This window comes from Cololabis saira, chromosome 16, assembly GCF_033807715.1.
Source record: "Cololabis saira isolate AMF1-May2022 chromosome 16, fColSai1.1, whole genome shotgun sequence".
Lineage (NCBI taxonomy): Eukaryota > Metazoa > Chordata > Actinopteri > Beloniformes > Belonidae > Cololabis > Cololabis saira.
Window position 1 is genome coordinate 3,040,014 of NC_084602.1, and position 27,943 is coordinate 3,067,956.

General features: G+C 47.6%; 1 protein-coding gene across 4 annotated transcripts; it reads right to left on the reverse strand.

Moving 5' to 3' along the window:
* Positions 1–27,782, reverse strand: syt16 (synaptotagmin XVI). Of its 4 annotated transcripts, XR_009784272.1 has the most exons (8): positions 22,338–22,484; positions 14,651–14,824; positions 8,764–8,991; positions 7,417–7,658; positions 3,865–4,326; positions 3,598–3,787; positions 2,434–2,798; positions 1–2,323 (listed from the first exon to the last, which is right to left on the reverse strand). XR_009784272.1 is itself a non-coding variant. In XM_061744050.1 (7 exons), the coding sequence occupies exons 1-7, from the start codon at positions 27,679–27,681 to the stop codon at positions 2,485–2,487; spliced, it is 1,623 nt and encodes a 540-aa protein (XP_061600034.1). In that variant the 5' UTR covers positions 27,682–27,782; the 3' UTR covers positions 1–2,484. The 4 variants fall into 4 exon arrangements, 3 of the variants coding, with proteins under 3 accessions (XP_061600034.1, XP_061600033.1, XP_061600032.1); XM_061744050.1 differs by lacking the exon at positions 22,338–22,484 and adding an exon at positions 27,669–27,782 and having other exon boundaries at positions 1–2,798; XM_061744049.1 differs by having other exon boundaries at positions 1–2,798; positions 3,865–4,323; positions 22,338–22,485.
* Positions 27,783–27,943: the final 161 nt, after the last annotated feature.

A 27,943-nucleotide genomic window follows, 5' to 3' on the forward strand; every position in this document is an offset into this window, starting at 1 on the left:
ACCATAAATCAGCCTTTATTCTGGCGAAATCTGAAAAAACTTTGCAACAAGGAACAAGCGAGTGATTATGTACATTCACTGAGTGAATATTATGAAAGTAAGATATATATGCAGAAACTAACTCAAAATATTGTTTTCAACCTGATCTCACAAAAATCCGTGAAATGCCCAGGACCGCTAACCACGCAGTGACGTAGCAAGTGGTGTCCCAATCCCTAGGGAAGATTACAAAGCCCTACGCCTTGTGGCTTCATTTTGAGGGCTAGTGGTAGTGAGTGAGGGCTAGTGGTAGTGAGTGAGGGCTAGTGGTAGTGAGTGAGGGCTAGTGGTAGTGAGTAGGGTGAACATTGGGATTGGCCCTTAGTCTCAAGGCGAGGAAACCAAAGGCCTCTGTTTCCCACCGTTGTTCCATACAGAAAAAGTGCTATGAGGAGGTACTAGGATGTAATAGAGCTAGAACTAACTGAACTGGCAATGGCTTCATTTGTTACACCTGCTTAAAAGAAAAGAAGTCATGGCCCCTCCTTAAAGCTAATCACTGAAGCCTTCGCCAGTATTTGCTTCCACTGGTTTTAAAACCGATCTGGGCATTTCTGGAGAGGCCTTGCAGTCAGCTGACCAAGACAACAAAGACGCGTTAAAGAGGTGATGATCTCCATCGGCGTCCAAGGTTTTACAGAACGAATGTAATCCCCGGGTGCCCTGTGACTCAAAGGTGCTGGGATGGAAGCGGGGGAGTGTCAGCATCATCGCACTGTACATCTCAGCAGCTGCCGCTGCCGCTGGCCAGAGCCAGAGAGTTGGGGGGGAAACACCCTAACCCTAACCCCTAACCATAACCCTAACCCTAACCTTAACCCTCCCTAACCCTAACACCCTAACCCTCCAAGGTTGGTGGGTGCTTATCAATGGCACCTGCATGGAGACGTTTAAAAGCTCTTTCCAGCTCAGGCTCAGTGGGTGTTGACATTAGCTCTGCCATGCGAAGAAGATAGTCAATGACATTACTCAGCCCTGATGAGGCTCATCTGAGCGGAGTCAAGAGTCTCCAGCTGCCTATCAACATGCCTGTCAGGGAATGCTGTGGATGAGTGGGGCATCTTCCTCTTAGATCTTAAATCATGAACAGCTTCCTCTCTCTTTTTTTCTCTTTTTTCTCTTTTGTACATGGTGCAGCATCCTCTGCCGGTGAGGAAGAGTATCTCTGAATGCACAACACCGGAACCTGCGGCGTGGAAGTGAGAGGGGCAGGGTAACAGCCCGGTCAGGAGGGGGAGAGATTTGTCCGTCAAGACTCCTCTCCCTGGCCCTGCCCCTTCTCAACCTTTCCCCGACCCTGAACCTAACCTGGGGCTGGCTGATTGGGCCGGAGCTTCGGGAACTGCGTGCTGGCCTGCGGTCCCCACCCCCGGTCATCCCGCTGCTGCTTCCACCTGCCTGCTGTGTTATGTTGACGTCCCGACCCCCCAGTCTGGCCTTCGGCAGGAGGGTCCCCCCTTATGATCCAGGTCCTGGTCCAGGTTTCTTCCCTCCTAAAGGGGAGTTTTTCTTGCCACTGTTTGGCTTAAGGCTTTTCTCCCACTATGGGAGTTTTTACCTGCCATTGTTTATGTAATAATTGCTCGGGGGTTTATGTTCTGGGTCTCTGGAAAGCGTATGGAGACAACTTTTGTTGTATTAGACGCTATATAAATAAAATTGAATTGAATTGAACTCTCTCATGGTTGGTTCTTTTTACATATTTCTATGGCCATGTGGTCCTTGACTGTTAATGCTGCACTGTAAAATCTCCTTTCATCCCTTCACATGTCTGAACCCCACCCTGTGCTCTTTGGCATCTGAACGTGCCTCTCATAGAAGTAAAAGGCGTGTTTACGGGATAAATATGTGTTTAAATAGGCAAACAACTAACAGGGTGTCGACTGAGCCGGGGTGAAAATGTGCAACGTTAGTGGGAATCAGCGGTGCATTCAGACATTCAGACTTGTGTAGGGTTGGTATTCCTCTGAATTAAATGATCTGAATGATTTAAACATTGATCCCCTAAGGTGCATTTACTTGTTCTCCAGGCCGACACAAACAAACCAAGCGCTACGAGTTTGTGCTCTGATTGACATGGATGGAACATCGACAGTGATCCTTGACACTTTGTGATCTCTCGTTGTGAAAAATGAAATCTATCTTTTCTTCTGTTTTACAGTCTGAAGACCAAAGGAGTTACTCTGACCCTTAGACCAAACCAGCAAGTCCCGTCCTCCAGCAGGACGTGCCAGCGGCAGACCTGCTGTCCTCCGTCCTCCAGCAGGACGTGCCGGCGGCAGACCTGCTGTCCTCAGGCCTCCAGCAGGACGTGCCAGCGGCAGACCTGCTGTCCTCCGTCCTCCAGCAGGACTTGCCGGCGGCAGACCTGCTGTCCTCAGGCCTCCAGCAGACCTGCTGTCCTCAGGCCTCCAGCAGGACGTGCCGGCGGCAGACCTGCTGTCCTCAGGCCTCCAGCAGGACGTGCCAGCGGCAGACCTGCTGTCCTCGGCCCTCCTTCATGTCCTGCCAGTGCAGCTGCTCCTCCTCGCCGCTGCTGTTCTGGCCCAGCGCGATCCAGCCCACCATCTCTTTGCGCTTCATGCTGCGGCGGTTGTAGATGGAGACCAGCAAGGTGACGTCGGACAGCTGGAACAGCGCCACCTGGAAGACGAACGTCTCCTTGTAGACGGGGTTGGGCTGGCCGCGACGCACCGACGTCTTGCACCGGGAGATCTCCTGACCCACCGAGTTCAGCAGAGTCAGCCGTCCGAAGGTGTCTGGATCAGAGCACAGGGGGGGGGGGTGAACAGGAAGAGGAAGAGAAAGATTGTGTTGAAGAATATTATCAAAACCAGTGCAGAAGTCTGCTGTGGTGTAGTGAGTTTTATTGAGTAAGCCGGCGGTGAGCAGACCTACGCAGCGCGTGTCTGGGTTGGTGTGCTGACCACGAATGGTTTGAAATCATGACTCCTTATACAGTAAATTCAAAGCACAAAAGGCAGGAATAAACAAGCCAAGTGAGAGACAAAAAGCAATTTACAGTCAGATGTGATCTGTGGCCAAATGCCGTTATCGGGCATTTGGCATGACTGTCACTACGTTGTAAATGACCCCATAGGGTGTTCTTGTGATTCAAGTCTGTGGCCAAATGAGTTGGTATTAACATATCAGTCAGTCAGGAACTTCGTCATATGGCATTCCCGTGGTTTCAAGTCTGTGTTTGAGGCCAGTTAAAAGCTTGTGAGCCCTGCAGGGGGTAGGAAGCTGGAGTTTCACGTCTCAATGGTGTCACAATGCCTCATCAATTGTTACGTGCCATGTCCAAAGAAAGGATGGGAAACTCTGCTCACAGCTGGATAAAGGTTTCATGAATGAGGCCTGTTGTGAGCAGCTAAGATAGTACCTAGGCTAGGGCTTTAGGAGAGCTTGTGTTTGCCTTTGAGATGTTCTGGAGCAAAAGTATAAAACAGCATCAAGTAGAACTGTTACATAAATGTACTTTTTATAAGCTACTTTTCCACATTAAGTGTAGCGGAGTGCGATGTTGGTGCTAGCGGCGTGAGCGCCACTGCAGACCTGGAGGCCTGTTGATGGCCAGGTTCCTGAAGTGGCTGCCTTTGATGAGCTCCACAGACATGCGCCCTGTGGTGGCGTTGTAGGAGAGGCCCACCAGCAGCTCAGGGACACCACCGTGAGTCAGAGACTGCGTGGACGAGGCGCTGTCACTCTGGGAGACGGCAGACAGACTCAGCAGGGAGTCTAAACTCTGAAAGGACAAGTACAGGATCTTAACACAACACTCGTAAGACCACAAACATCAATTTCTCATCCTCGTACTCGCACCTTAAGGTTGCTCTGAGGCTCCAGAACCAGTGTTGTCTCCATAGTCCCTGTTTGTGAGTCCAGCCCTCCTAAACGTAAGACCTTCTCCCCCATCATCCGCTCGCGGGACATCCTGCCGCCCACTGCGTACAGCCTGAACCTGATGGCTGATGTCTGCAGGTCCGACGGCTCCAGCCGCGAGAAACGAAACGTCTCGCTGAAGTGTGGCAGAGAGCCTTTCTGCACTGATGTCTTGTGCCGCTGCTTCTTGGAGGGCAACAGGACCATGTGAACCTGCCAAGAGTCCATGCCGCTGCGAGCCTTGTCAGGGATGTCCCGGGCTGAGATCACGGTGACCAGTAGCTTCTCGGAATCCTGGCGGTACGCCAGGGAGAGCACCAGGTCCCCGCAACTCGAGATGGAGGGCCGAGGGGAGGAACGCACTGGCTGAGGCGAGACCTCTTCATGCTGAGCCAGCTCCTGCTGTCAAGAAAGGGAAATTGTGGATTATGAAAGCATCTCTGAATGCACAACACCGGAACCTGCAGCGTGGGAGTGAGAGGGGCAGGGTAACGGCCCGGTCAGGAGGGGGAGAGATTTGTCCCTAAAGACACCTCTCCCTGGCCCTGCCCCTTCTCAGCCTTTCCCCGACCCTGAACCTAATCTGGGACTTGCTGATTGGGCCGGAGCTTCGGGAGCTCGTGCTGGTCTGCGGTCCCCACCCCTGGTCATCCCGTTGCTGCTTCCACCTGCCTGCGGTCCCCACCCCCGGTCATCCCGTTGCTGCTTCCACCTGCCTGCGGTCCCCACCCCCGGTCATCCCACTGCTGCTTCCACCTGCCTGCTGTGTGCTGCTGATGTCCCCGACCCCCCAGTCTGGCCTTCGGCAGGAGGGTCCCCCCTTATGAGCCTGGTCCTGGTTTCTTCCCTCCCCTTTAAAGGGGAGTTTTTCTTGCCACTGTTTGGCTTAAGGCTTTTCTCCCACTAGGGGAGTTTTTACCTGCCATTGTTTATGTAAAAATTGCTCGGGGGTTTATGTTCTGGGTCTCTGGAAAGCGTCTAGAGACAACATCTATATAAATAAAATTGAATAGAAAATTTAATTGAATTGAATTGTTCCTCATCAAGGCCTGCACAGCTCTGCTAACATATGCTGGAGAAGGGAACAATCCTAACCCTGCAAAGCGGTGGTTCTTGAGGACCTGGATAGAGGACCACTGGTATTGGAGTGGTGTCCCTCTAGTAGTATTAGCAGTCGTACTCGCTGCACCCTGAGCAATGAGAGGGCTATCATATAGCTATGAACAAACAGGCTTCAGCAAAACTCTCTATCTTTTCTGTAGCAATCCAATCTAGTCTTTTATTTATGAAGCATTTTCTAGATGTCAGTATTACTGTGTGTGTCCATGAATATGTGTCTGTGTGGGAGGTGTTTACTGCACAGATTGCTCCAATTTTCAGTGTGATTGGATGACTGGGTATGGAGAGAAATGAGACGTGAAGTGGAGAGACTTGACGGTACTACTTTATTTGTGTGTGCATATTATCTGATTTGTGCATAGTACTTGATCCGTGCGTATTATTAGATTTGTGTTTGCGTAACTTGCTCAAAGTTATGGACAAATTGATCATTACAAATTCAAAAAGCCTTCTACACACACGAATCGTTAACTACGCGTGCATGAATCGCCTGATACACACGCACAAAGCTATAGATACGCATAAATGATTTTGGGAGGAAGCTGGTTGACCCCTACCCATAACCCTAACCAGCGGTCGGATGATGCGGGGGTTTCATCGAGATATCTTCATTCACCTAACCCTAACCCAACCCGCTAATCCTAACCCCATAACCCTAATCCTATAACCATAACCCTAACCCCAGAACCATAACCCTATAACCCTAACCCTAATCCTATAACCCTAACCCTAACCCCAGAACTCTAACCCTAACCCTATAACCATAACCCTAACCCCAACCCTATAACCATAACCCTAACCCCAGAACTCTAACCCTAATCCTATAACCATAACCCTAATCCTATAACCATAACCCTAATCCTATAACCATAACCCTAACCCTAACCCTAACTCTAACCCTATAACCATAACCCTAACCCTATAACCATAACCCTAACCCCAGAACTCTAACCCTAACCCTATAACCATAACCCTAACCCTATAACCATAACCCTAACCCTATAACCCTAACCCCAGAACCCATAACCCTATAACCATAACCCTAACCCCAACCCTATAACCATAACCCTATAACCATAACCCTATAACTATAACCCTAACCCTATAACTATAACCCTAACCCTATAACCCTAACCCTAACCCCAGAACCCTAACCCCTATAACCATAACCCTATAACCATAACCCTAACCCTACCCGTTAACCCTAACCCCATAACCCTAACCCTATAACCATAACCATAACCCTATAACCATAACCCTATAACCCTAACCCCATAACCCTAATCCTATAACCTTAACCCTAACCCTATAACCAATTCAATTCAATTCAATTTTATTTATATAGCGTCTAATACAACAGATGTTGTCTCTAGACGCTTTCCAGAGATCCAGAACATGAACATAAACATAAACATAAACCCCCGAGCAATTATTATATAAACAATGGCAGGTAAAAACTCCCATAGTGGGAGAAAAGCCTTAAGCCAAACAGTGGCAAGGAAAAACTCCCCTTTAGGAGGAAGAAACCTTGAGCAGGACCAGGCTCATAAGGGGGGACCCTCCCCCCGTCTTGCACTTCTCCACTACGGGCCAAGGCGGGTGGAGGCGTGCATAGTAGATACTTTTCTGTAACTATTCTGCAGAGGTTCTAAGCTGCTGAGTCGGCTATATCTGACATTATCACACTACAGGCCACCAATTGGTCGGGGGGTTGGAGTCAGACGTCTGAGTCAGGAAGCGGGAGTCAGCGTGAGCGACTCGCGGCTCTTCATTTTATCCGACAGGCAATAGCAGCGCAAAAATGTGTTTGGTGATTCAACTCTGAGGGGCAGATGTTCATAAACCTGGTGCTGAGGAGAGAATTAAAAAGGGATCTAGACGGGCGATAAGGAACGACCAGATCCACCAGGAGCTCTGTCTCTTCATAGCTGCTCACGGCTCCAGCTGACTTTTCAGCAGCGCAGAGACAAACTAACAAAAAAAAAAAGCGTTGCCGCTTGAAGCTTCTCTCACTCTCATTTTTTAACTTGATATCAAACACAAGCCACAGATCCAGCAGCACATCTATCATCTCCTCCAGGTTCTACATCTTTAGTGTTGTTGTCTTCTTCCTTTAGATACACAATAAAATACGTCACAGCAGCTTCTCTCCAACCTTCTACTTCTGATCTGGGTGCTGAAAAGAAACGAGGGCAAGTCAAGTCGAGACGAGTCGGTATGAGTAGGTACTAGTGGAAAAGCGCCATATGTCACGAAGTAACCTCAAGCTTAACTTTGTAATAGAGGTCTCCTATAACATACAGTCCTGGGCAGAAAACTAAATACGGTGACAGTGCCCAGTGTGTGTAGGTGTGTGTAGGTGTGTGTAATTACCCCTGGGCTGCAGGTGGAGGAGCTGTCAGTAGCGTCGTTGTTGTCTCCATCCACAGGGTTTCCTGTGTCCTCGCTCCCATCTGCAGCCTGACGGTTCATAATGACGGTGGGACTGCGCCTGGCGGCCGATGCTCCATTTCCAGGAGGTTTGTCCAGAGAAAGAGTGGAAATCCTCTCACTTTTGTCATCTACGGCAGAGAGTGGGTCCTGGAAACCCAGCAGCCCAGCTGGAGCCTCCATTTCTGCCAGAAAAAGAGCAACAGCTTTAAACTCTTTGGTAAGAGGAAAGTGTTTTTCTCTGAGCACAGGTGACTGAAGCTTTTCACCGAGTTCCCGTTACAGTGAGCAGCTTAATAATGAAAGAGTATCTTTGTCCTATCAAAACAGAACGATGCAGAGATCTTCTGGAGCTGTAGTGGAAATCCAGTAACTGTAGCTACTGGGTATTAGCGATCTTAGCAATCTTAGCGATCTTAGCGCTCGTCTTTGTGGAGTGCAGATTCTGTGTACTCGTGATCCTGCACTGTCCTCTTCCCTTCCTCTCTTCTGCTTTTCCCTTTTTATTTATTATAAGTAGCTATAATTTTTGTCCATCGTTCCTGTAGTTTCTTGTGCTGGCCCCCTTTTTTTCTCTTTTGTACATGGTGCAGCTTCCTCTGCTGGTGGCGAAGAGCATCTCTGAATGCACAACACCGGATCCTGCAGCGTGGGAGTGAGAGGGGCAGGGTAACGGCCCGGTCAGGCGGGGGAGAGGTTTGTCCGTCAAGACTCCTCTCCCTGGCCCAGCCCCTTCTCAACCTTTCCCCGACCCTGAATCCCAACCTGGGGCTTGCTGATTGGGCCGGAGCTTCGGGAGCTGCGTGCTGCCCTGCGGTCCCCACCCCCGGTCATCCCGCTGCTGCTTCCACCTGCCTGCGGTCCCCACACCCGGTCATCCCGCTTCTGCTTCCACCTGCCTGCTGTGCTGTTGACGTCCCCGACCCCCCAGTCTGGCTTTCGGCAGGAGGGTCCCACCTTATGATCCAGGTCCTGGTCCAGGTTTCTTCCCTCCTAAAGGGGAGTTTTTCTTGCCACTGTTTGGCTTAAGGTTTTTCTCCCACTAGGGGAGTTTTTACCTGCCATTGTTTATGTAATAATTGCTCAGGGTTTTATGTTTATGTTTATGTTCATGTTCTGGGTCCCTGGAAAGCGTCTGGAGACAACTTTTGTTGTATTAGATGCTATATAAATAAAATTGAAATTGAAATTGAAATTGAAACTAAAACAGCTCTAACAAAAAACAGAGACAGTTTATGCTTTTCTTTCTTTTCATATAAAACATCCTCATTAACATTTGAGGTTGAGTACCTTCACAGTCGGAGGGCTCCGTGCTGCCCTCCTCTTGGTCTGACAGGCGGCTGAACTTCTGCTGGCGGCCCAGCGGCAGCTGCGCCTGATGCAGCAGCTCCACGCCGCTGCTGGCGGCCGCGGAGCGGAAAGTCTGCGAACGGGACACGGAGATCTCGAACTGCTTCAGGACCTCCTCGCCGTCAGAAGAGCTGGAGCCGCCCAGGTCATCGTCACCATAACTGTTCACTGGAAGGAGGAACACAACCGGACACAGGGACTGACTAGTGGAAAAGCTGGGAGGGTTCGGGGGCAGAAAGGGAATCCAGATGGAAGGACAGAGAGGCAAAAAAACACTTTAGTGAATATTGTTGGGCCACAGTCCTATGTGAACAGGGGAGGCCTTGATTTCAACTTTAAGGCCCAGCTCTGAGGCCTCACTCTGAGACCAGCCTCGATTTTATTACAGCAGACTGCATGGTTTTGGAACAAAGGAATTAAGGAAAGACTCCAAAGCCAAACAGGTCTCATTTCTTCCAGAGCCGAGGAAAATGTCCGCTCTTCACCAGGACCCCCCTGTGGAGCGGAATCACCCAGCCGTTCACCAAGGAATGCTGTTCGGCTCTGCCATTCTCTTGTGATTCTCTTGTGATTCTCTTCCCAAACCTCGTGCTCTCCGAGTTCCTCCAGCGCAAGAGAAACATCTACTGTTACGTGTTGCAAGGACTACCTTATCTCTGATCAGCGTGCCCAGGATCAGCATGCCCAGGAGCCAGCTGTGTTCGTGAAAAACCACTCGCCCACCCGCGTTAAAACGGATTTAACCACGACATTCCGACAAGGGGGACGACGTGCCCAGGCTAGGACGACCAGGAAAGGGTGACCGCCCGGCTGCCAGCGACGCTGCATCATCTGTCTCCGAGAGGCAGAAAAAGAGAGAGAGGACATGAGCCGCTCACACTGAACCACCAGTGGGAGCGTAAAACCAGTACCCTGTGGACCGGGACCAGAACCAGGAGTTCCACAAACCCCCGGACGCCGCGACAACCTCCATCAAGAGGCTTGTGTCTGGGCAGAGTTAGTTTAAAGCGGTTAGTTATTACTGCATAACGCGCCAGCGGTCTCTAATGCAGACCGACGGTCTTTACGTTTGTTAAGTGTTCCCTCACTGCTGAAGCGGTTCGTGCTCCTGTTTCCCGTCAAAAGTTTAGAGCGAGGGCGGTGGGTTCAACCCCAGACACTAGCTCCTGAGTGGGAAACAGCAGAAAGATAAAGGTACCGGTGGTGAGAGATCACACCAGTTTCAGAGCTGTTGGCGTGATTATGTTCTTGCTTATTCCTGTGTAACGTGCCGATGGTCCCTCATGCAGACCGACGGTCGTTACGGTTTTATTATATTGTGACTGTTTTCCTTTCCTTCTCACTAACCCACACGGACACGTTAGTACCCCGACTATCAGGCGTCCGATACTTTCCGTATCTGGGTGGAGAAACCTCCCCCTGCAGTTATGAGAAATGCACAACTCAGTCACCACGTGACTTTGTCAGCCATCTTTTCTTTTGCCTCACCACGTGTATGAACAGCCATCGGGATGTTGTCCGCCATTTTGTTTAGGTCAACGTGACGTCCACCATTTTCCTTTTGGTCTACGTAACGTTGTCCGCCATTTTTCTTTTGGTCCACGTGACATGACGTTGTTCTGATACACACACACACACACACACACTGACATACACATACACACGCTGACACCCACACACACACGTAGATGATCTGAAGTTTGTGTTTAATGTTTAGTTAGTTGTTGTTCATGTGTAGTTTAGGCATCGGAATTTATCCTAACTATTGTTTTATCATCACACTTGTGTGAATAAATTCAGATTAATTTGAATGAGAGAAGTTGTTTGTGTTTATTTTATACATATTTGTCACAGCTGCTGGTTGCAAAGCTCTGTGCTCGGACTCTTTCCTTCACTGTTATTCTGTGGGATAAATGTTACCTTGAGACTGATTTTGCTGTTTAGTTATCATTTTCCAGATAAGGTGGTGCCCTGTTTTGATTAATTCATTTTGATAATTCAATCTGATAAATAATCTACTTTATTAATTATTAATAATTGTTGAAGGACAATTATTAATAACTCTTTGATAACTGAACCAGCCCCCCCTTTGTGGCACAACAATATTTAAGTCTGTTTAATCTAACACATCGCCCTGTGGACTGATGGAAACTGTCCAGTCTTTCTCTGGCGGTATCGGGGGATTTCGCATCTTATTGGCAACATCCTTGCAGGCTGTCCATCGCCTCTCAGAGAGGAATGACTTGTGTGTGTGATCATTACACCCTCATATGTGGTATTTTAGCCTTTTTGATTTTTAGCACATTAACATCACGGCCCACAAACCTCCTTTGCTCCTTCAGTGTGTCGCGTACCGGCCGCCTCGCTCGTCTCCTACAACACAAAGCATTTCTTCTCCTCATGTCTAAATGTGTCACTCTTTCACACAGCTATGTAATCCCACCTCATCTGATAGTGATGATGAAGCCGGTTAGTCTTGGCAGGAGGAGAGCCACTTTACTGTGTTCACGACTTGACCGTAATTGGATAGCAACAGCTGAATGATGAGAGAGTGACGCGGTTGTGGAGTGATCACTCTCCTCTTTTCAAAGTGGAGGTCATTGTACCTTCTTGAATGCTTGCCACGGTTACCGAGAGACGGAGAGGAAGATGGGCTGTGAATGGGTGAGCAGCAGCTGATTGCTCTGTTATTACGTCTTCTGAAGCTTTTCACCATGGAGTCATTGGCATCACCGATGACTGAGAGCGACTGGGGTGGGGGTGTCGTGTCTGGGGATATCTGGGGAGGGGGGGTTGTCTCTGGAGGGTATCTGGGGGGCGATATCTGCAGGGGGATATCTGGGGGGGTATATGGGGGGTATCTGGAGATATCTGAGGGGCTATCTGGGGAAGATATCTGGCAGGTATCTGGGGGGATATATGGGGGATATATTTCTGAGGGGTATTTGGGGGATATCCGTGGGGCATCTGGGGGGATATCTGAGGAGATTTCTGGGGGGATATCTGGGGGGTATATGCGGGGATATCTGCCGGGTATCTGGGGGGCATCAGGGAGGTATGTGGGGGGATATCTGGGGGGATATCTGGCAGATATCTGGGGGTATATATGGGGGAATATATGGGGGGATATCTGGAGGTATCTGGTGGGTATCTGGGAGAATATCTGTGGGACATCTGGGGAGATATATGGGGGGATATCAGGGGGATATCTGGGGAGATATATGGGGGATATCTGGGGAGATATATGGGGGGTATCTGGGGGAATATATGCAGGGATATTTGGGGGAATAAATGGGGAATATATGAGGGGATATTTGGGTATTGGGGGGGATATATATGGGGAGATATCTGGCGAATATCTCGGGGGATACATGGGGGGATATCTGGTGGGATATATGGGGGGTATCTGGGGGGATATCAGGAGGGATATCTGGGGGAGAAAGAAGAAATGTTTTTATCCATGTGAGCAGGTTTTCCCTGTTATAGGAATAATTGAACAATAAAATCGCTTTGGGCAAATCAATACTGGCTTCTCTGTTTGGACTGGAGAGCACTCTGAGAGTATGCTGTACATGCTGTGAAGGTACAGGTAGTGCAGCTGTCTCACAGCAGGAAGGTCCTGGGTTCAATTCCTGCCGGGAACGCTGTGGGTGCTGAGGGCGTGTTAGTTCCCCCATGACTTCAGCACCCACACCCTGGGGTTTGCATGTTCTCCCCATGTTCCCTTGGGTAGCTAACGTGAGCTACCCTCACAAAAACATGCAACAGTCCTGGTTCTACTACCCCCTCTGGCCAACCGGGGCGCCAGATGGGGTGGGGGGGATCTGGCCGGAATAACGTGATCCTTCCACGCTACGACCGGTCAGAGAAACTCCACCCTGTTGGGTGGAAGCGGCCTGGTCATAAAGGAAGCGCTCACTCCTCAAGTTAAGAAGGAGACGTGAGCTCAGTGCAGAACCCTCCTAGAGGGTGAGCAATGCCCAGGACTGACTTAGGTAGGAGGACTGGGTGAAATATGGGAAAAAAATCGGAGATAAAACTATAACCTCTCTCTTACAAAACACTACCACAACTATGATGAGTTCAAACTAAAAAACAGAAACAAGGTGTTGCAGATTCCTTTGATGAGCGGATCATCTCCAAGTGTCATCTATAAAAACAGTCAGCTGGTCTGGGGTGCGTTTCACAAAGCAGGTTTAACAAACTCTGAGTCTAATCCTGAACTCTTAGTTGATCTACTCTGAGATCCGAAACTCTGAGTTTTCGGTTCCAGAACAGCGGTTTAGAGTTAATTTACTCAACTCTAAGTAGTTTCACCTGGAGTTAAGCGCATGCACCACAACTATAAAAAGCCAGCATCAATGGAGCCCCGATTCGACGAGTCACCGTGGCAACCGGCGACCACATAAGATCCACCTGCTTTTTCTTTTCTTTTTTTTTAAACTTTATTTAACATTTCAATTTACAAAATCCATTTGAGGAAACATTAGTTTGCATCTGAAGATCCACATACTTCACGCCACTGGAGTTAGAAGTGTTAATACGTGCGTCTGGCGATCGCGGCGATCCCAACGCGGCGATCCCAATACGACAATCCACACGCGACGATCCCAACCTGGCGATCCCAACCTGGCAATCCCTACGCGACGATCCCAATGTGCCCTTCCCAACGCGACGATCGTCGACGGTCAGGGTGGCCCTCAGTACCAAACAGATGTTTACAGATGTATTCATCTACATGAGATTCTTTTTAGGTTTAAGAAAATCAGGCACCGATATTTTCTGTCTGTATCTTAAAATGACCAGTATGGATGTCATGAAACAGTAATAAAATAACAAGAACAGGGGTGTCTTAAACTTTTGCACATTACTGTAACTATGAAACAGTTTCACATAACTCAATAAAAACACCTACATTCCATCTTATTTAACAGCTAAACTCACTCTACTCAGCTAACATGCACGTGGTTTCCAACAACACGGTAGGTGGACGAGCATTTGCTCTGGTACACTTCACATCTCACTGAGAAAAATTTTTTAAAAAATGACGCTTTCTCACGTAGTTTGTCTAAAGACATGGTTGCAAACAGTCCCTACCTTGAGCAGCTCTGGAGGACGTTTGAGTTGGACTCTGAGGGAGAGACTCCAAACAGGATGTGTTGTTTATCCAGGAAGCTGGAAATACCAGAGGCTGCACCTGCTGCAGGTGAGGAGTCGACACACCGGCTCCGTGTTTGCTCATAGCGTGACTCAGAGTCGCCTCGGATACACTGCTGCCAATGCAAACCTGTCAGCATGTCTGTGAGCGCTGCCCAAGCTCCTCGCTAAAGTTCATCCAAGGAGCAACAGCAAAGGCCTGGGTCGTACACAATGCTGTTTTTCTGTTCATCCTGAATCATTCTGTCAGTTGCATGGCCTTGAATCACTTATGGGTTGTTTTAGTAAATATAAACTAAATTTCTGTCAATGTCAGGGAAAAAAATTACAGAAACATGTTAAGGGGACACTTTGACTCATGTCTTTTTTCCAGACTTTCTGGGACAATTTAAATCAGTGATTCAGAACTGTGTTGTTCTAAACAATCCTCTGTGGCTCTCGTTTGTTCACTATGAATCCAACTTTTGAGTCTCTTTTTCCCTGCATACATCAGCAGTGGTTCTAAAGGTCCTACAGAAATGTAGGACCTTTAGAGCACATCTCCTCCATTGTCCAAACAGATACTAGTGTCCGCCTCTTTGTTGGATGTAAAAAAAAACAGACCAGCTGTAAATCATTTGAGGCGTTTTAGCATGTCGTGCATGTCGTGCATGTGGATTCGGTCACTCACCAAGCCCCTGGAGGACTCCGGCTCGTCCCTTCTTGTGGCGACTATGATGCTCTAAACAGGGCAGCCCACCGACACGTGAGAAACACAGCTTCTTGTTGATGAAAAGGAAGAGGACAGCCAACGCCACAATGAAGACTCCCACCGCCGACAGGAAACCAATGGCTTCTGGGGTGACTGGCAGGAGGAGGGAGAGGGAGAGAGGACACACAATGACACACTGATCAGACAACACAAACAGACAGTCTGGATCGTGCAAACACACACGCACACACATAGTACGCATGGTATGTGATACACACAGACAGAACGAGTGAAACTTTAGTATTTGTGTTGCCTTCGGTGACCTGCTCAAGGTAGAAACAGCTGCTAAAAACAGCGCTTGACACTACAACATAGGAGCCTTTAAATCACAGAATCTGACCAAGAGCACGACATTCACAACACATCACATTATAAAGTATTATTCAATTTAACTTCACTTTGACCGGTGTCTGAGAAAAAGACTATAACCGAACAATCGCAGGGAAAGAACTATTTATGACAGGAACATGATGTAGGATTCAAAAACACTTTGCAAAAGACAATTGCTGGTTACTTACTGTCAACATCCTGTTCTTATACCGTATTTATCAACATGAATGCCAAGTATTAGAATTCGCCTCCCCTTTTCTCTACTCGCCTTGTCCTATTTTGACTCTACTAGTGTCGCTTGAGTCTACTTGCGCCGTCTTGACTCCACTTGCCTCGCGTTGACGCTACCTGCTTTGACTCTACTCACCTGTACTTGTGTCACCTTCACTCTACTCGTCTTGCTGTGATTGTACTCACCTCGCCTTGACTCTACTCATCTTGACTCTACTCTCCTCCCTTTGGCTCTATTCGCCTCGCCTTAACTCTACTCTCCCCGCCTTGACTCTCCTCGCCTTGACTCTACTCATCTTGACTCTACTCATCTTGACTCTACTCGTCTTGCCTCTACTCGTCTTGACTCTACTCATCTTGACTCTACTCGCCTTGACTCTACTCATCTTGACTCTACTCATCTTGACTCTACTCATCTTGACTCTACTCGTCTTGCCTCTACTCATCTTGACTCTACTCGTCTTGCCTCTACTTGCCTCACCATGACTCGACTCAACTTGCCTCGCCTAACTCTACTCGCTCGCCTTGACTCTACTCACCCTGACTCTACTCGCCTTGACTCTACTCACCCTGACTCTATTCTCCTTGACTCTACTCACCTCACCCTGACTCTACACTCCTTGACTCTACTCTCCTTGGCTCTACTCACCCCACCCTGACTCTACTCTCCTTGGCTCTACTCACTTCACCCTGACTCTACTCTCCTTGGCTCTACTCACCTCACCCTGACTCTACTCTCCTTGGCTCTACTCACTTCACCCTGACTCTACTCTCCTTGGCTCTACTCACCTCACCCTGACTCTACTCTCCTTGGCTCTACTCACTTCACCCTGACTCTACTCTCCTTGGCTCTACTCACCTCACCCTGACTCTACTCTCCTTGGCTCTACTCACCTCACCCTGACTCTACTCTCCTTGACTCTACTCTCCTTGGCTCTACTCACCCCACCCTGCCTCTACTCTCCTTGGCTCTACTCACTTCACCCTGACTCTACTCTCCTTGGCTCTACTCTCCTTGGCTCTACTCTCCTTGGCTCTACTCACCTCACCCTGACTCTACTCTCCTTGGCTCTACTCACCTCACCCTGACTCTACTCTCCTTGGCTCTACTCACCTCACCCTGGCTTGAAGGCATAGAAATGTGTGGACCTCCTTAGTGCACCATGAATAAGGTTTGTCATTTTTCTCTGCAACAAAGTTTAGTTTTAAAGCAATCTTGGTCGCTGTTGCCAGGTTTGAAATATGGCGGGTGTGAAAGTGTTGTGAGATGTTCTCTCTGGCCAATCAGTGGTCTGCAGCCTGGTGACTTTTGCATTTTCAGCCAGACTCTGTTACAACCCCGGCCAAGCAGGTGTTAAAAAGGAAGTACTAACCTGTACTTACACCTAGTGGAAAACCCTTAAAACGGAGCCGATCCAAGCTGAGTAGGTACTAGTGGAAAAGTCCCATAAGTAAATCAAGTGAGGTGTAAAATTTACGTCGTTATAGAGTTAAGTTTTCTCATGACATGATGGATAATCATAAAAAGTCACAAGCGTGTCATGTTCAACGGTCACGTGAAAAATAACAGCAGGTTAAAATATCATGTTTAGGGTTATTGAATAGTCATTGTTATACAAGGAGGATTTAACTGCACCACTGCAACAGCATAGTCTTAGTCTTAGTCAATAACAACGGTTATGAGGGTGCATACTGCCTCCAGTCTCAAGGACAACGGATAATCAAGACTTAACTTACATCATTTTCCCTGCAAAGATATCGTACCCTAACTGCTGAGCATCAAATGAAGCCCATTTACTCCTCTGTTTAATATCTGTCTCACCATTTGATCCCACGCTTCTAGTAACCTAAACAAGGCCAAACAACATTTAATCAAATAAGTCACAACACGGTGACTAATGTATTAAATGGCGGTGGATGGGAGCGGTTGTGTGTATCTGCATCCTTTATTCTGGTGGAAGAGACTTTCATCCCAACCAGCATTTGTTAGACCCATCTGTATTTTTGTAGATGACACACTTTAACCTTCAGAGCGGATCTTATCTTGTGAACCCGCAGAGACCAGAAACGTCAATGGAGGAAAAAAAACGATATGAAACCCGTGCAGCAGCAGAAGCTCACAACTACCCAACACTTCTTCAGTTCTTCTCCAAACCAAAACCCTCTCTTTGAGATAAAGAGCACACTGAGCGCCTCAGCGGTGCGTTCAGGCGCAGCGGGGAAGTGGGGGTTCCCTCTCAGCTGCTTTCAGACACTAAACTCAGTGTTGGAAATTCAAAACATCCCACGTCTACATCCAGACGGGCAGGAAGAGACCAGGGTGTGTCCTTGTGTTTGCTACGCACATACAGGACTGTCTCAGAAAATTAGAATATTGTGATCTTCTGTAATGCAATTACAAAAACTAAAATGTCATACATTCTGGATTCATTACAAATCAACTGAAATATTGCAAGCCTTTTATTATTTTAATATTGCTGATCATGGCTTACAGCTTAAGAAAACTCAAATATCCTATCTCAAAAAATTAGAATATTCTGGGAATCTTAATCTTAAACTGTAAACCATGATCAATAATATTAAAATAATAAAAGGCTTGCAATATTTCAGTTGATTTGTAATGAATCCAGAATGTATGACATTTTTGTTTTTTTAATTGCATTACAGAAAATAAAGAACTTTATTACAATATTCTAATTTTCTGAGACAGTCCTGTATATGAACATCTGAAAAGCACTTTAATTTCATCTGTTTTCTCCCTCATGACATCACAGAGGGTAGAATATGCTAAATCAATCTGAAAGTGTTGTATGACAGAAAAATAAAGAAAAGAGGTCAAATGGGCCTCAGTGCTTCTCTGATAATGCAACCACTGCACCAGAACAAAAACAGCACCAAGGTTACTGATGAACTTAAACTGAAGACGGAGAGTGTCAATCAAAAGAATGAGTTCAGATTTCTGAGTCGGAGAGAGCGGAGAAACAATAAAATCATTCACAGTGTGTGTGTGTGTGTGTGTGTGTGTGTGTGTGTGTGTGTGTGTGTGTGTGATTATTATGCAGCAGAACCGTTTCCAGCCTCAGCTTTGAAGTGTGTAGTTCCACATGAGAGGAGAGAGCACTTTGATGTGAGAAATAGATTAAAAAAAAGTAAAACAAAAAGGTTTTTTCTTTCATCTTCTTTTCATGCAATGATTTGAAGGAATGCTTGTTGTCTCCCTGCAAGGTCACTATTAATGTTATCGGCTTATATCAGGCCTGGAAGTGTACCTGACCTTTCATACAATGAACCTGCAGAATGCTGATTGCTCTCTTGGCCATCTTTGTTGCATGGAAGCAGAAGGTGATTACATAAAACATCTGTTCATACCAACCTTGCAATATAAGCAATAACTGACTGTCCCAGTCTGTATGTGAAAACCAGTGTCCCTGCCTCCACATCTGTCCAGCAGCTCCCGTCAGGTGAAGACCCCGCAGCTGTCATGGTTTCAACTCACAGCAGACTAGCAGAGTCACAAAATAAACCAATACCTAATAACTGAGGTTGTTTCTCTGCCATGAAGAAGTTTTTCTACAACAGAATACTGGAGAAACTAGTGGCAGCGGAGGTCAGGTTAGATGAAGTAGAGTTGTTTCCTGTTTGTGCAGGATCCATCTCACCATTTTCTATTCATTCTCACTGACTTTAACTAAATTAAAAACACAAATAGCTCCGTTGTTGTTGTTGCTGCTGTTTGAATAAACCCAGAAACATGTTTGCAGTTTCAAACGCTCTCTTTCAAGACCACGCGGTGAAAGTAAAATCATAGTTTCCCTGGAAACAGTCCAGTGGCTCTAATCAGACTAAATGAATGTGCTTTTCCCATCCACATGTGAGAAGGTTTCACGTTACCATGGTGCCATCAGTCCGTCTGTCCTGATTGGCCAGGGAGACACGAGCATCTCTGGGCTGAGTCCAAGGAAAGAAAGAGAAAAACTAAGATATTGGCGCCATGCTGGCTTTAAACTTCTAGTAATTGAACACTGAATGGAGCCGATACAACCAGAACCTGATGCTTCTTTCATGCAGCTGAAAGGTAAAGAAGGTGGAACCGACCACAAGAGGCAGCACCTCAACCACATCAATACACATCAGCACACATGAGATTCAAACTGGAACGCAGTGAAGGTTTTTCTGAACTGCTCATTCAGACATGCACACATCTGCCACAGGAAATCACATGCAGCCGCTGTAACTGTGACGTATGATTTCAAGAACCTTTTATTCCAGAGTACTTATAGTTTGGTTTGCAAAGATCTAAAAAGAGTGAGTTGGGCTTCAATGTAAAAGCCCCTACGTTGACCAAGAATTATGAGTTTGGTGTCGGAGCTCCACCTGCTGGTGTGTGCATGTTTTCTGTCTGTCTTTCTTTATTTATTTATTTTTTTTCCCTTGTCTGCACACATATTAATGATTGATACCATGACGGTAGAAACCAAAGGTATATATATGTGCATTATTACTATATTTAATATATATACACATATATACGCATACATATGCATACACATACATAAATATACACATACAAACCCAGTGATTTTTTTATTTTTTTTGGGGGGGGGGTGACGACATCCACTGCCAATCCAGGAAGCAGGAACACACGGAGACACACGTCAAGCACTGGAAATCTGCAACAAAAAACCACAAACAAAACACGAAACCGGCACGGAGCCGACCAAAACACAAACAGCAATCGACCCAAATCTTGAGATCTGATCGCAGTCTGAGCTAAGCTACCGCTACCGCTACCTAACCCCAAAAACTACAGAGCAAGCATGCAGGTGAACAAGCCAGTGTGTATGTCTGTGTGTGTATGCGTGTATGTATATGATCATGCGTGTGTGTGTGTGTGTGTGTGTGTGTGTGTGTGTGTGTGTGTGTGTGTGTGTGTATATGTGTGTGTGTGTGTGTGTGTGTGTGTGTGTGTGTGTGTGTGTGTGTGTGTGTGTGTGTGTGTGTGTGTGTGTGTGTGTGTGTGTGTGTGTGTGTGTGTATATGTGTATGCGTACGTGTGTGTGTACATGTCTTTGTGGCTATGTGTGTGTGTATGTATATGTTTGTGTGGCTGTGTATGTGTGTGTATATGTATGTGAATGAGTGGCTATATGTGTGTGTGTGTGTGTGTGTGTGTGTATGTGTGTGTGTGTGTGTGCGTGCGTGCGTGCGTGCGTGCGTGCGTGCGTGCGTGCGTGCGTGCGTGTGTGTGTGTGTGTGTAATAAACCAAACAAAGCTCCACCTGAAGTGTATCTATAGCGGGGGAGGGGGGGGAGCAACCCCGCCACCCGCGAGACCAGAGGCCGACACGGAAGAACCCGGAACCCAGGCCACCAGCAACCCCACAGAGGGGAGAAGTAGGAGGGAGGCAACCCACCGCCTGCGAGGCCCCCCCCCACCCCCCCGGCGGCGGCCGAGGGGGCCCGCGGGCGGGGCCCCAACGGCGCGGAAAGAAGCAGCCAGGGATCCCGTGGCGGCGGACCGCGACCCAGGCAATCCCCGGCCACCCGGTCCGGGCCGGACACATGGCCAGGAGGCCCTCACCCTTCAGGCCAACGACCCCCACCCGGCAGGGGGCCAGCCTGCCCGGAGAGACAGAGCCGCCCCGGCCGCCGACGCGGGCAGGTGCACCTGTCTTTCTTTCTTAAAGGAGCATGAGGCAGGATTGAGGCAGGATTTATGAAAAAAATTTGTATACGTTTTAAGTTTTCTAGTAATAATGTCAGATGAAGCGTTCCAAACCAAAAAGAATGAGTCCTCTAGAGTCCTCCGTTGCCTTGAACAGGCTGTGTGCTGCAAAAATGTGCTGCAATTCGGGGTCCGAATTTCCCGCGCTGTCCTGCGGATGTGACGTCACATGACGCTGCATGCACGTTCTCCCCGTTGTCCCGTGCCGGCTTCACTGTTGGCTGCAGTACCCCCGACGGCTGTCGTGGTGAAGGTGGCGCTATAGAGTCTCATTTCTTAAAAGGAGCCTCATGCTCCTTTAACTGTACATACTGTATATATGTATATGCATACATGGTAAACCTACAAAAGTATTTGACCATTGTTAAAAGTGTGTAATTAGCACCCGGTGGGTTACCAGAGCCCCCTGTCCCTGTACAAGGGGCTCAGGTAACTCCATGTGCAGGAGGCACTGGTGATTTGAGGGCAGAAACCTTTTTTTTCCACCATAAATCATCTCCTTAATTCCAAAAACTGGTCTGAGGAGATCAGGAAGAAAACAGGTCTCCACGAGGCACAACACCGATGCATTCCACCTACAACGGTGATGGACAAGTACGCAGCATTAGACGAGGGAAACCTCAGAGTTGAAATACTCAGGGACGTAGAATGAGAGTCATGTGCAGCAACTGACGGCGGAATCCAGATTTGATACACGGGTGTGAACACACAGGAAGCAAATATGCAGAAGAAACTGCCTCCATAAAACAGGAGACCCAAAGGAAAGTGTCATCACTGAAACAGAGAACACAGCAGAACCCACGGAAACACCAAAGACCAACAAAAATGCCCCAACCGACATACGCCGACAATGCTGTGGTTTACACTCATCTAGAAATGGTCAATAAACAGCTCATTTAAATTGGTAGTATGTCAATCTTCATCCTTCCAGAGACAAAGATTTTTTTTGGTTTGCAAATATTGCTCACGAGGACTTTTCTGAAGTTCCTGCTCGTGGTGGTCTTTCTGCAAAATGCTTCCTGCAATCATGGTTCCTAGTACATTATTCTAACAAACAACTACAGTGCAAACACTGGCTGACCGTACAGTTCTTCCATCATCTGTTACAATCGTATTTGACGTATTTGATTAAAAATCAGACTTTCATGTAGTTTAATCACGCTTTCGTGTTTCTATACTGCCCACTCGTCGGTATCATCCCAGAAAACTGCTGAAAACACAAGCTGACCGGATAAGAGAGGTGGGCTCCATCCCCACAGAGCACGTCCTTACTCCAACACATAAGACCAGTAAGGTAAGTAAAGTAAGTACTGGACCTACTGGATCTGGCTGCTGGGTGAGTCAGATTTGTTCCTCCTTTGCTGGCCATGCCTTTCCTCCCCTCCTTTAGCTCACTCTCTCTTTTTTCCCTCTTTACAAATGAGAAATACTCTCTGGTGACAAACTCGTCCCGCCGTCAGTCCCTGAATGAAAAGCGGTTCCTCAGTCTGAGCGGTTGTTCTCGGCTCAGCCGTCACTCAGCGCTGCTTCCCTGCCTGGGTGGGCGAGCCGGACTTCCTTCCCAGAATGCCACCGAGACACAACAAGCAGCAACAACAAAGGCCAGAAATTCTCCACTGTTTTCTCACTTTTCAAAGCTGCACTTAGGGAATGAGAGTGAAAACGAGACGCCTCGGGTTTCATTGGTGATTACAGAACCACACATATAAAGAGAAAAAATTACTTGAGTAAATAGTTTACGACTTAGAGATATAGTTCAGGTTTCTTCAGGGTATTTAAACTTTCTATAAATCTGGAAACTTCTCGGCAGGCGAAACGTCCTAAATAAGGAGCCCCGTCAGTTATTTCAGCACTTATTTTACTCAAAGCGTTAATATTATATTAATATTAAGCTGTGTTGAACGTAGGTGATCAATATTGTCCTGTGAACAAAAGAGAAAGGGAGACGTTCCCAGGCCAGGCAAGACACATAGGTCCAGTCCCAATCCCCCCCTAGTCCTACTTTTCAGTCCTACACCTAAATTTCGCGTGTTCCCGTGAGTGTAGTGGTGTCTCAATTCCTCTTTGCATGTAGGGCTAGTGGGGATAACGAGGGCTAGTGTGTATGAATCTAGCCTTTCATAGCGAGGGTTTTCAGATACTGACTCACTGACCGAGGGCCAGAGAAAATTTCCCAGAATGCTTTAGGTCATCATTTGCAGACTGAAAAAAAACAAAAACATGGCGGATATTTCTTATTTTTTAGTGAATAAAATCAATATTTTGAGTTAGTTTCTGCATAAAAATGCATTTTGATTACATTTCTAGCGAGAAATATATATTTTACTTTCATAATATTCACTCAGTGAATGTACATAATCACTCGTTTGCCCGTTGTTGCAAAGTCTTTTTCAAACCGCTGATTTATGGTTCCGCGTTACACCAACGCAGAGTCTACGGCGTAGGTTACGCAGCGACGCACACCGTACGGCGTACCCCACGGCGTACCCTACGGCGTACCCTACGCCGTACCCTACGCCGTACCCTACGCCGTACCCTACGCCGTACCCTACGCCGTACCCTACGCCGTAGGCTCTGTGTTGGTGTAACGCGGAACCATAAATACGCACCTGAGCCGGCAGGCTGTTCTCATTCCGAAAACATTGGAGCAAATTTCTTAACAGGCGTTATTTGGATAAACTGAGCCCAGGTTGGGGATCTTAACAGTTACTTTTACGCCTGAAAAAATATTAAAACTTAATAAAGTGGCATATTAACAGCTACAGCGGAAATTAAAACAGCTTTTATCTCTGGGCTTCCTGATATGGTGTGACGTTTGTGCAAACGTAACTACGCAGTCGCTTACGTACCCGAACGTAAACCACGCAGTGACGTAGCAAGTGGTGTCCCAATCCCTAGGGAAGATTACAAGGACCCTACTCATTTTTAGGGCTAGTGGTAGAAAAGTAGGGGGTGTATTGGGATTGGCCCTTAGTCTCTCCAGCGTGTCCTGGTTCTTCCCCGTGGTCTCCTCCCGGAGGGACATGCCTGGAACACCTCCCTACACCACACCACCTACCAGCTGGTCCCGGTCTGATACCAGCTGGTCCCGGTCTGGTACCAGCTGGTCCCGGTTTGATACCAGCTGGTCCCGGTCTGATACCAGCTGGTCCCGGTCTGATACCAGCTGGTCCCGGTCTGATACCAGCTGGTCCCGGTCTGATACCAGCTGGTCCCGGTCTGGTACCAGCTGGTCCCGGTCTGATACCAGCTGGTCCCGGTCTGATACCAGCTGGTCCCGGTCTGGTACCAGCTGGTCCCGGTCTGGTACCAGCTGGTCCCGGTCTGGTACCAGCTGGTGTCGCTGGCGCCGTTTTCTTTGCCGAGATCGCAACCAAAACAATGTTATAATCTCCTCTTCATCCAATGGTGTCATGTTAACTTGTTCATTGTTCTAATCTGCTACTGCTACTAATAAATATTTAATCACTTTTCCAACTGTTGCTCTGCTTACTGCCCCCTATCGGTCACCGCCGGTACGACGCACTCTCCTTACGTACTACACGAGCGACGTTGCGGTTGGTGGTGCACGAGAATGGACGTGAACGGACGCGAACGCAAGCACCAACAGCAAGTATATCTGGGGCTTAAATACTGTAACCAGTGTCACTGACGAGTTTCCGTCTCCTAAACTGACGTGGAGAAGGTTTCAGCGCCGTGATACAGCTGGTCACACACAGCAGCGTTAGCAGAGCCCTCTCCTCCACCGGGGCCACAGACACCCATCAATTACACATACAGGCAGCAAGTAACTAGGCCACAGTGAGAAGACGGCATCACAAACACAGTCGCCTGCTTCCAGCATGCAACCAGGCATCCTGGGAAGTGGTCGATACTCTTCGTTTGCTTTCAGCTTCAGAGACTGAAACAGGCTGCAAGACCAACATTTCTGCAGTGGGCTGCATGTGGAACCGCCCGCTTCTATTGTACTGGCTTTGGTTTTAAATAGACAAAGAAATAGGAATGTAGAACAGAGGAACAGAGGATCAGAGGATCAGAGAATCCCCGTGTTTCCCCTCTGGGCTGCTGAGGAGATTTACTTTTGCTTGTCTGCTCCTCCATCATCACTCACCGCTGTGAGTTTCATCGCATTGTGAGACGGTACCGTAAAGGATGCACAGCTGTCCTGCTGGGACTGGGGGACGGGGGACTGGGGGACGGGGGACTGGATCTGTGGGACTGAGGACTAAAAAAGTGTCCCTGATTTCACTTTTTTTTTGCATATTTGTCACACTTAAATGTTTCAGATCATCAAACAAATTTAAATATTAGACAAAGATGACACAGGTAAACACAAAATGCAGTTTTTATGTTTAAAAATCCAAACCTACATAGCCCTGTGAAAAAAATGGATTGCCCCCCCTGTTAAAACATAAATTATCTGAGATTTATCACATCTTTGGAAAGCTGAGTTCCATTTCTCCAGCCACACCCAGGCCTGATTACTGACACACCTGTTCTCAATCAAGACATCACTTAAATAGGACCTGGCTGACAAAGGGAAGTCGACCAAAAGATCCTCAAAAGCTAGACATCATGCTGCCATCCAAAGACATTCAGGAACTAATGAGGAACAAAGTAATTGAGATGTATCAGTCTGGAAAAGGTTCCAAAGCCATTTCTAAAGCTTTGGGACTCCAGCGAACCACAGTGAGAGCCTTTATCCACAAATGGAGAAAACATGGAACAGTGGTGAACCTTCCCAGGAGGAACCGACCAAAATGACCCCAAGAGCAGCAACGATTCATCCAAGAGTCAGAAAAGACCCAGAACAACATCCAGACCTGCAGGCCTCACCTGTCTCAGTTAAGGTCAGTAAAGACCCAGAACAACATCCAGAGACCTGCAGGATCACCTGCCTCAGTTAAGGTCAGTAAAGACCCAGAACAACATCCAGAGACCTGCAGGATCACCTGTCTCAGTTAAGATCAGTAAAGACCCAGAACAACATCCAGAGACCTGCAGGATCACCTGCCTCAGTTAAGATCAGTAAAGACCCAGAACAACATCCAGAGACCTGCAGGATCACCTGCCTCAGTTAAGGTCAGTAAAGACCCAGAACAACATCCAGACCTGCAGGATCACCTGCCTCAGTTAAGATCAGTAAAGACCCAGAACAACATCCAGAGACCTGCAGGATCACCTGCCTCAGTTAAGGTCAGTAAAGACCCAGAACAACATCCAGAGACCTGCAGGATCACCTGCCTCAGTTAAGGTCAGTAAAGACCCAGAACAACATCCAGAGACCTGCAGGATCACCTGCCTCAGTTAAGGTGAGTAAAGACCCAGAACAACATCCAGAGACCTGCAGGATCACCTGCCTCAGTTAAGGCCAGTGTTCATGACTCCACCATAAGAAAGAGACGGGGCAGAAATGGTTCCAAGACCAAAACCACTGCTGAGCAAAGAGAACATAAAGGCTCGTCTCAGTTTCGCCAGAAAACATCTTGATGATCCCCAAGACTTTTGGGAAAATACTTTGTGGACTGAAGAGACAAAAGTTGAACTTTTTGGAAGGTGTGTGTCCCATTACATCTGGCGTAAAAGTAACACAGCGTTTCAGAAAAGGAACATCCTACCAACGGTAAAACATGGTGGTGGTAGTGTGATGGTCTGGGCTGTTCTGCTGCTTCAGGACCTGGAAGACTTGCTGTGGTAAATGGAACCATGAATTATGCTGTCTACCAAAACATCCTGAAGGAGAATGTACGGCCATCTGTCGGTGAGCTCAAGCTGAAGCCACTCGGGTTCTGCAGCAGGACAATGATCCAAAACAATCCAGCAAGTCCAGCTCTGAATGGCTGAAAAAAACTACATGAAGACTTTGGAGTGGCCTAGTCAAAGTCCCGACCTGAATCCCATTGAGATGCTGAAGCATGACCTTAAAAAGGAGGGAAAACCCTCCAATGTGGCTGAATTACAACAATTCTGCAAAGATGAGTGGGACAAAATTCCTCCACAGCTGGAAAAGACTCATTGCCAGTTCTGGCAAACGCTTGATTGCAGTTGTTGCTGCTAAGGGTGAAACAACCAGTTATTAGGTTTAGGGGGCATCAATTTTTCACACAGGGACATGTAGGTTTGGATTTTTCTTTCCCCTTAATAATAAAAACCTTCATTTAAAAACTGCATTTTGTGTTTACTTGTCTAATATTTAAATTATTAAATAATTATTATATATATATATATATATATATATATATATATATATATATATATATATATGCCTTAGGTTTATACCAACATGGTATTAACCATTAATATATATGCAGACAAGTTAGAAAGTGAAAAATAAAATTCTGAGCCTGTATACTACAACAGTATAATAAAGTCCTGTAATGATGGCTTTTAGTTTTGGTTCCATCCCAATAATTGAAGTGGCCCCCTCTGGCCCCCCCTAGGAAACATTTGTGGAGCCGCCCCTGCTATTACCTCACAAATAACGACACAGCTGTCTCCTGTGTTCTGGTGGAGGATTCTAAACGCAATCATTTGGTTACATCATAGAAAAACATGCCGACCATCGGAGGACGAGGCCGGGCCTCCCTGGACCCGTCCCTCCCCAGGGGGGAGAGGATCCCGGCGGGTCCGGCGGGGAGCGGCGGTACTTACTGTCCGAGGCCATGGCTGCCCCCGCGGTCCTCCCGGGCTGGTGAAGAGGGTCTCACCGGCGGAGGAGAGGCAGCAGCATCCTCCTCCTCATCCTCTCATCCTCCTCATCCTCTCATCCTCCTCATCCTCTCATCCTCCTCCAGACCAGCGGAGCCGCAGAGGAGCGCGGTGCCTCCACGGACCGTGGGACATCTCAGCTTCCAGCAGCTTCCAGCAGCTCCAGCAGCTCCGCGTCGTTTCCTCCTCTCATTTCAGCTCATGTCAGATCACTGAGA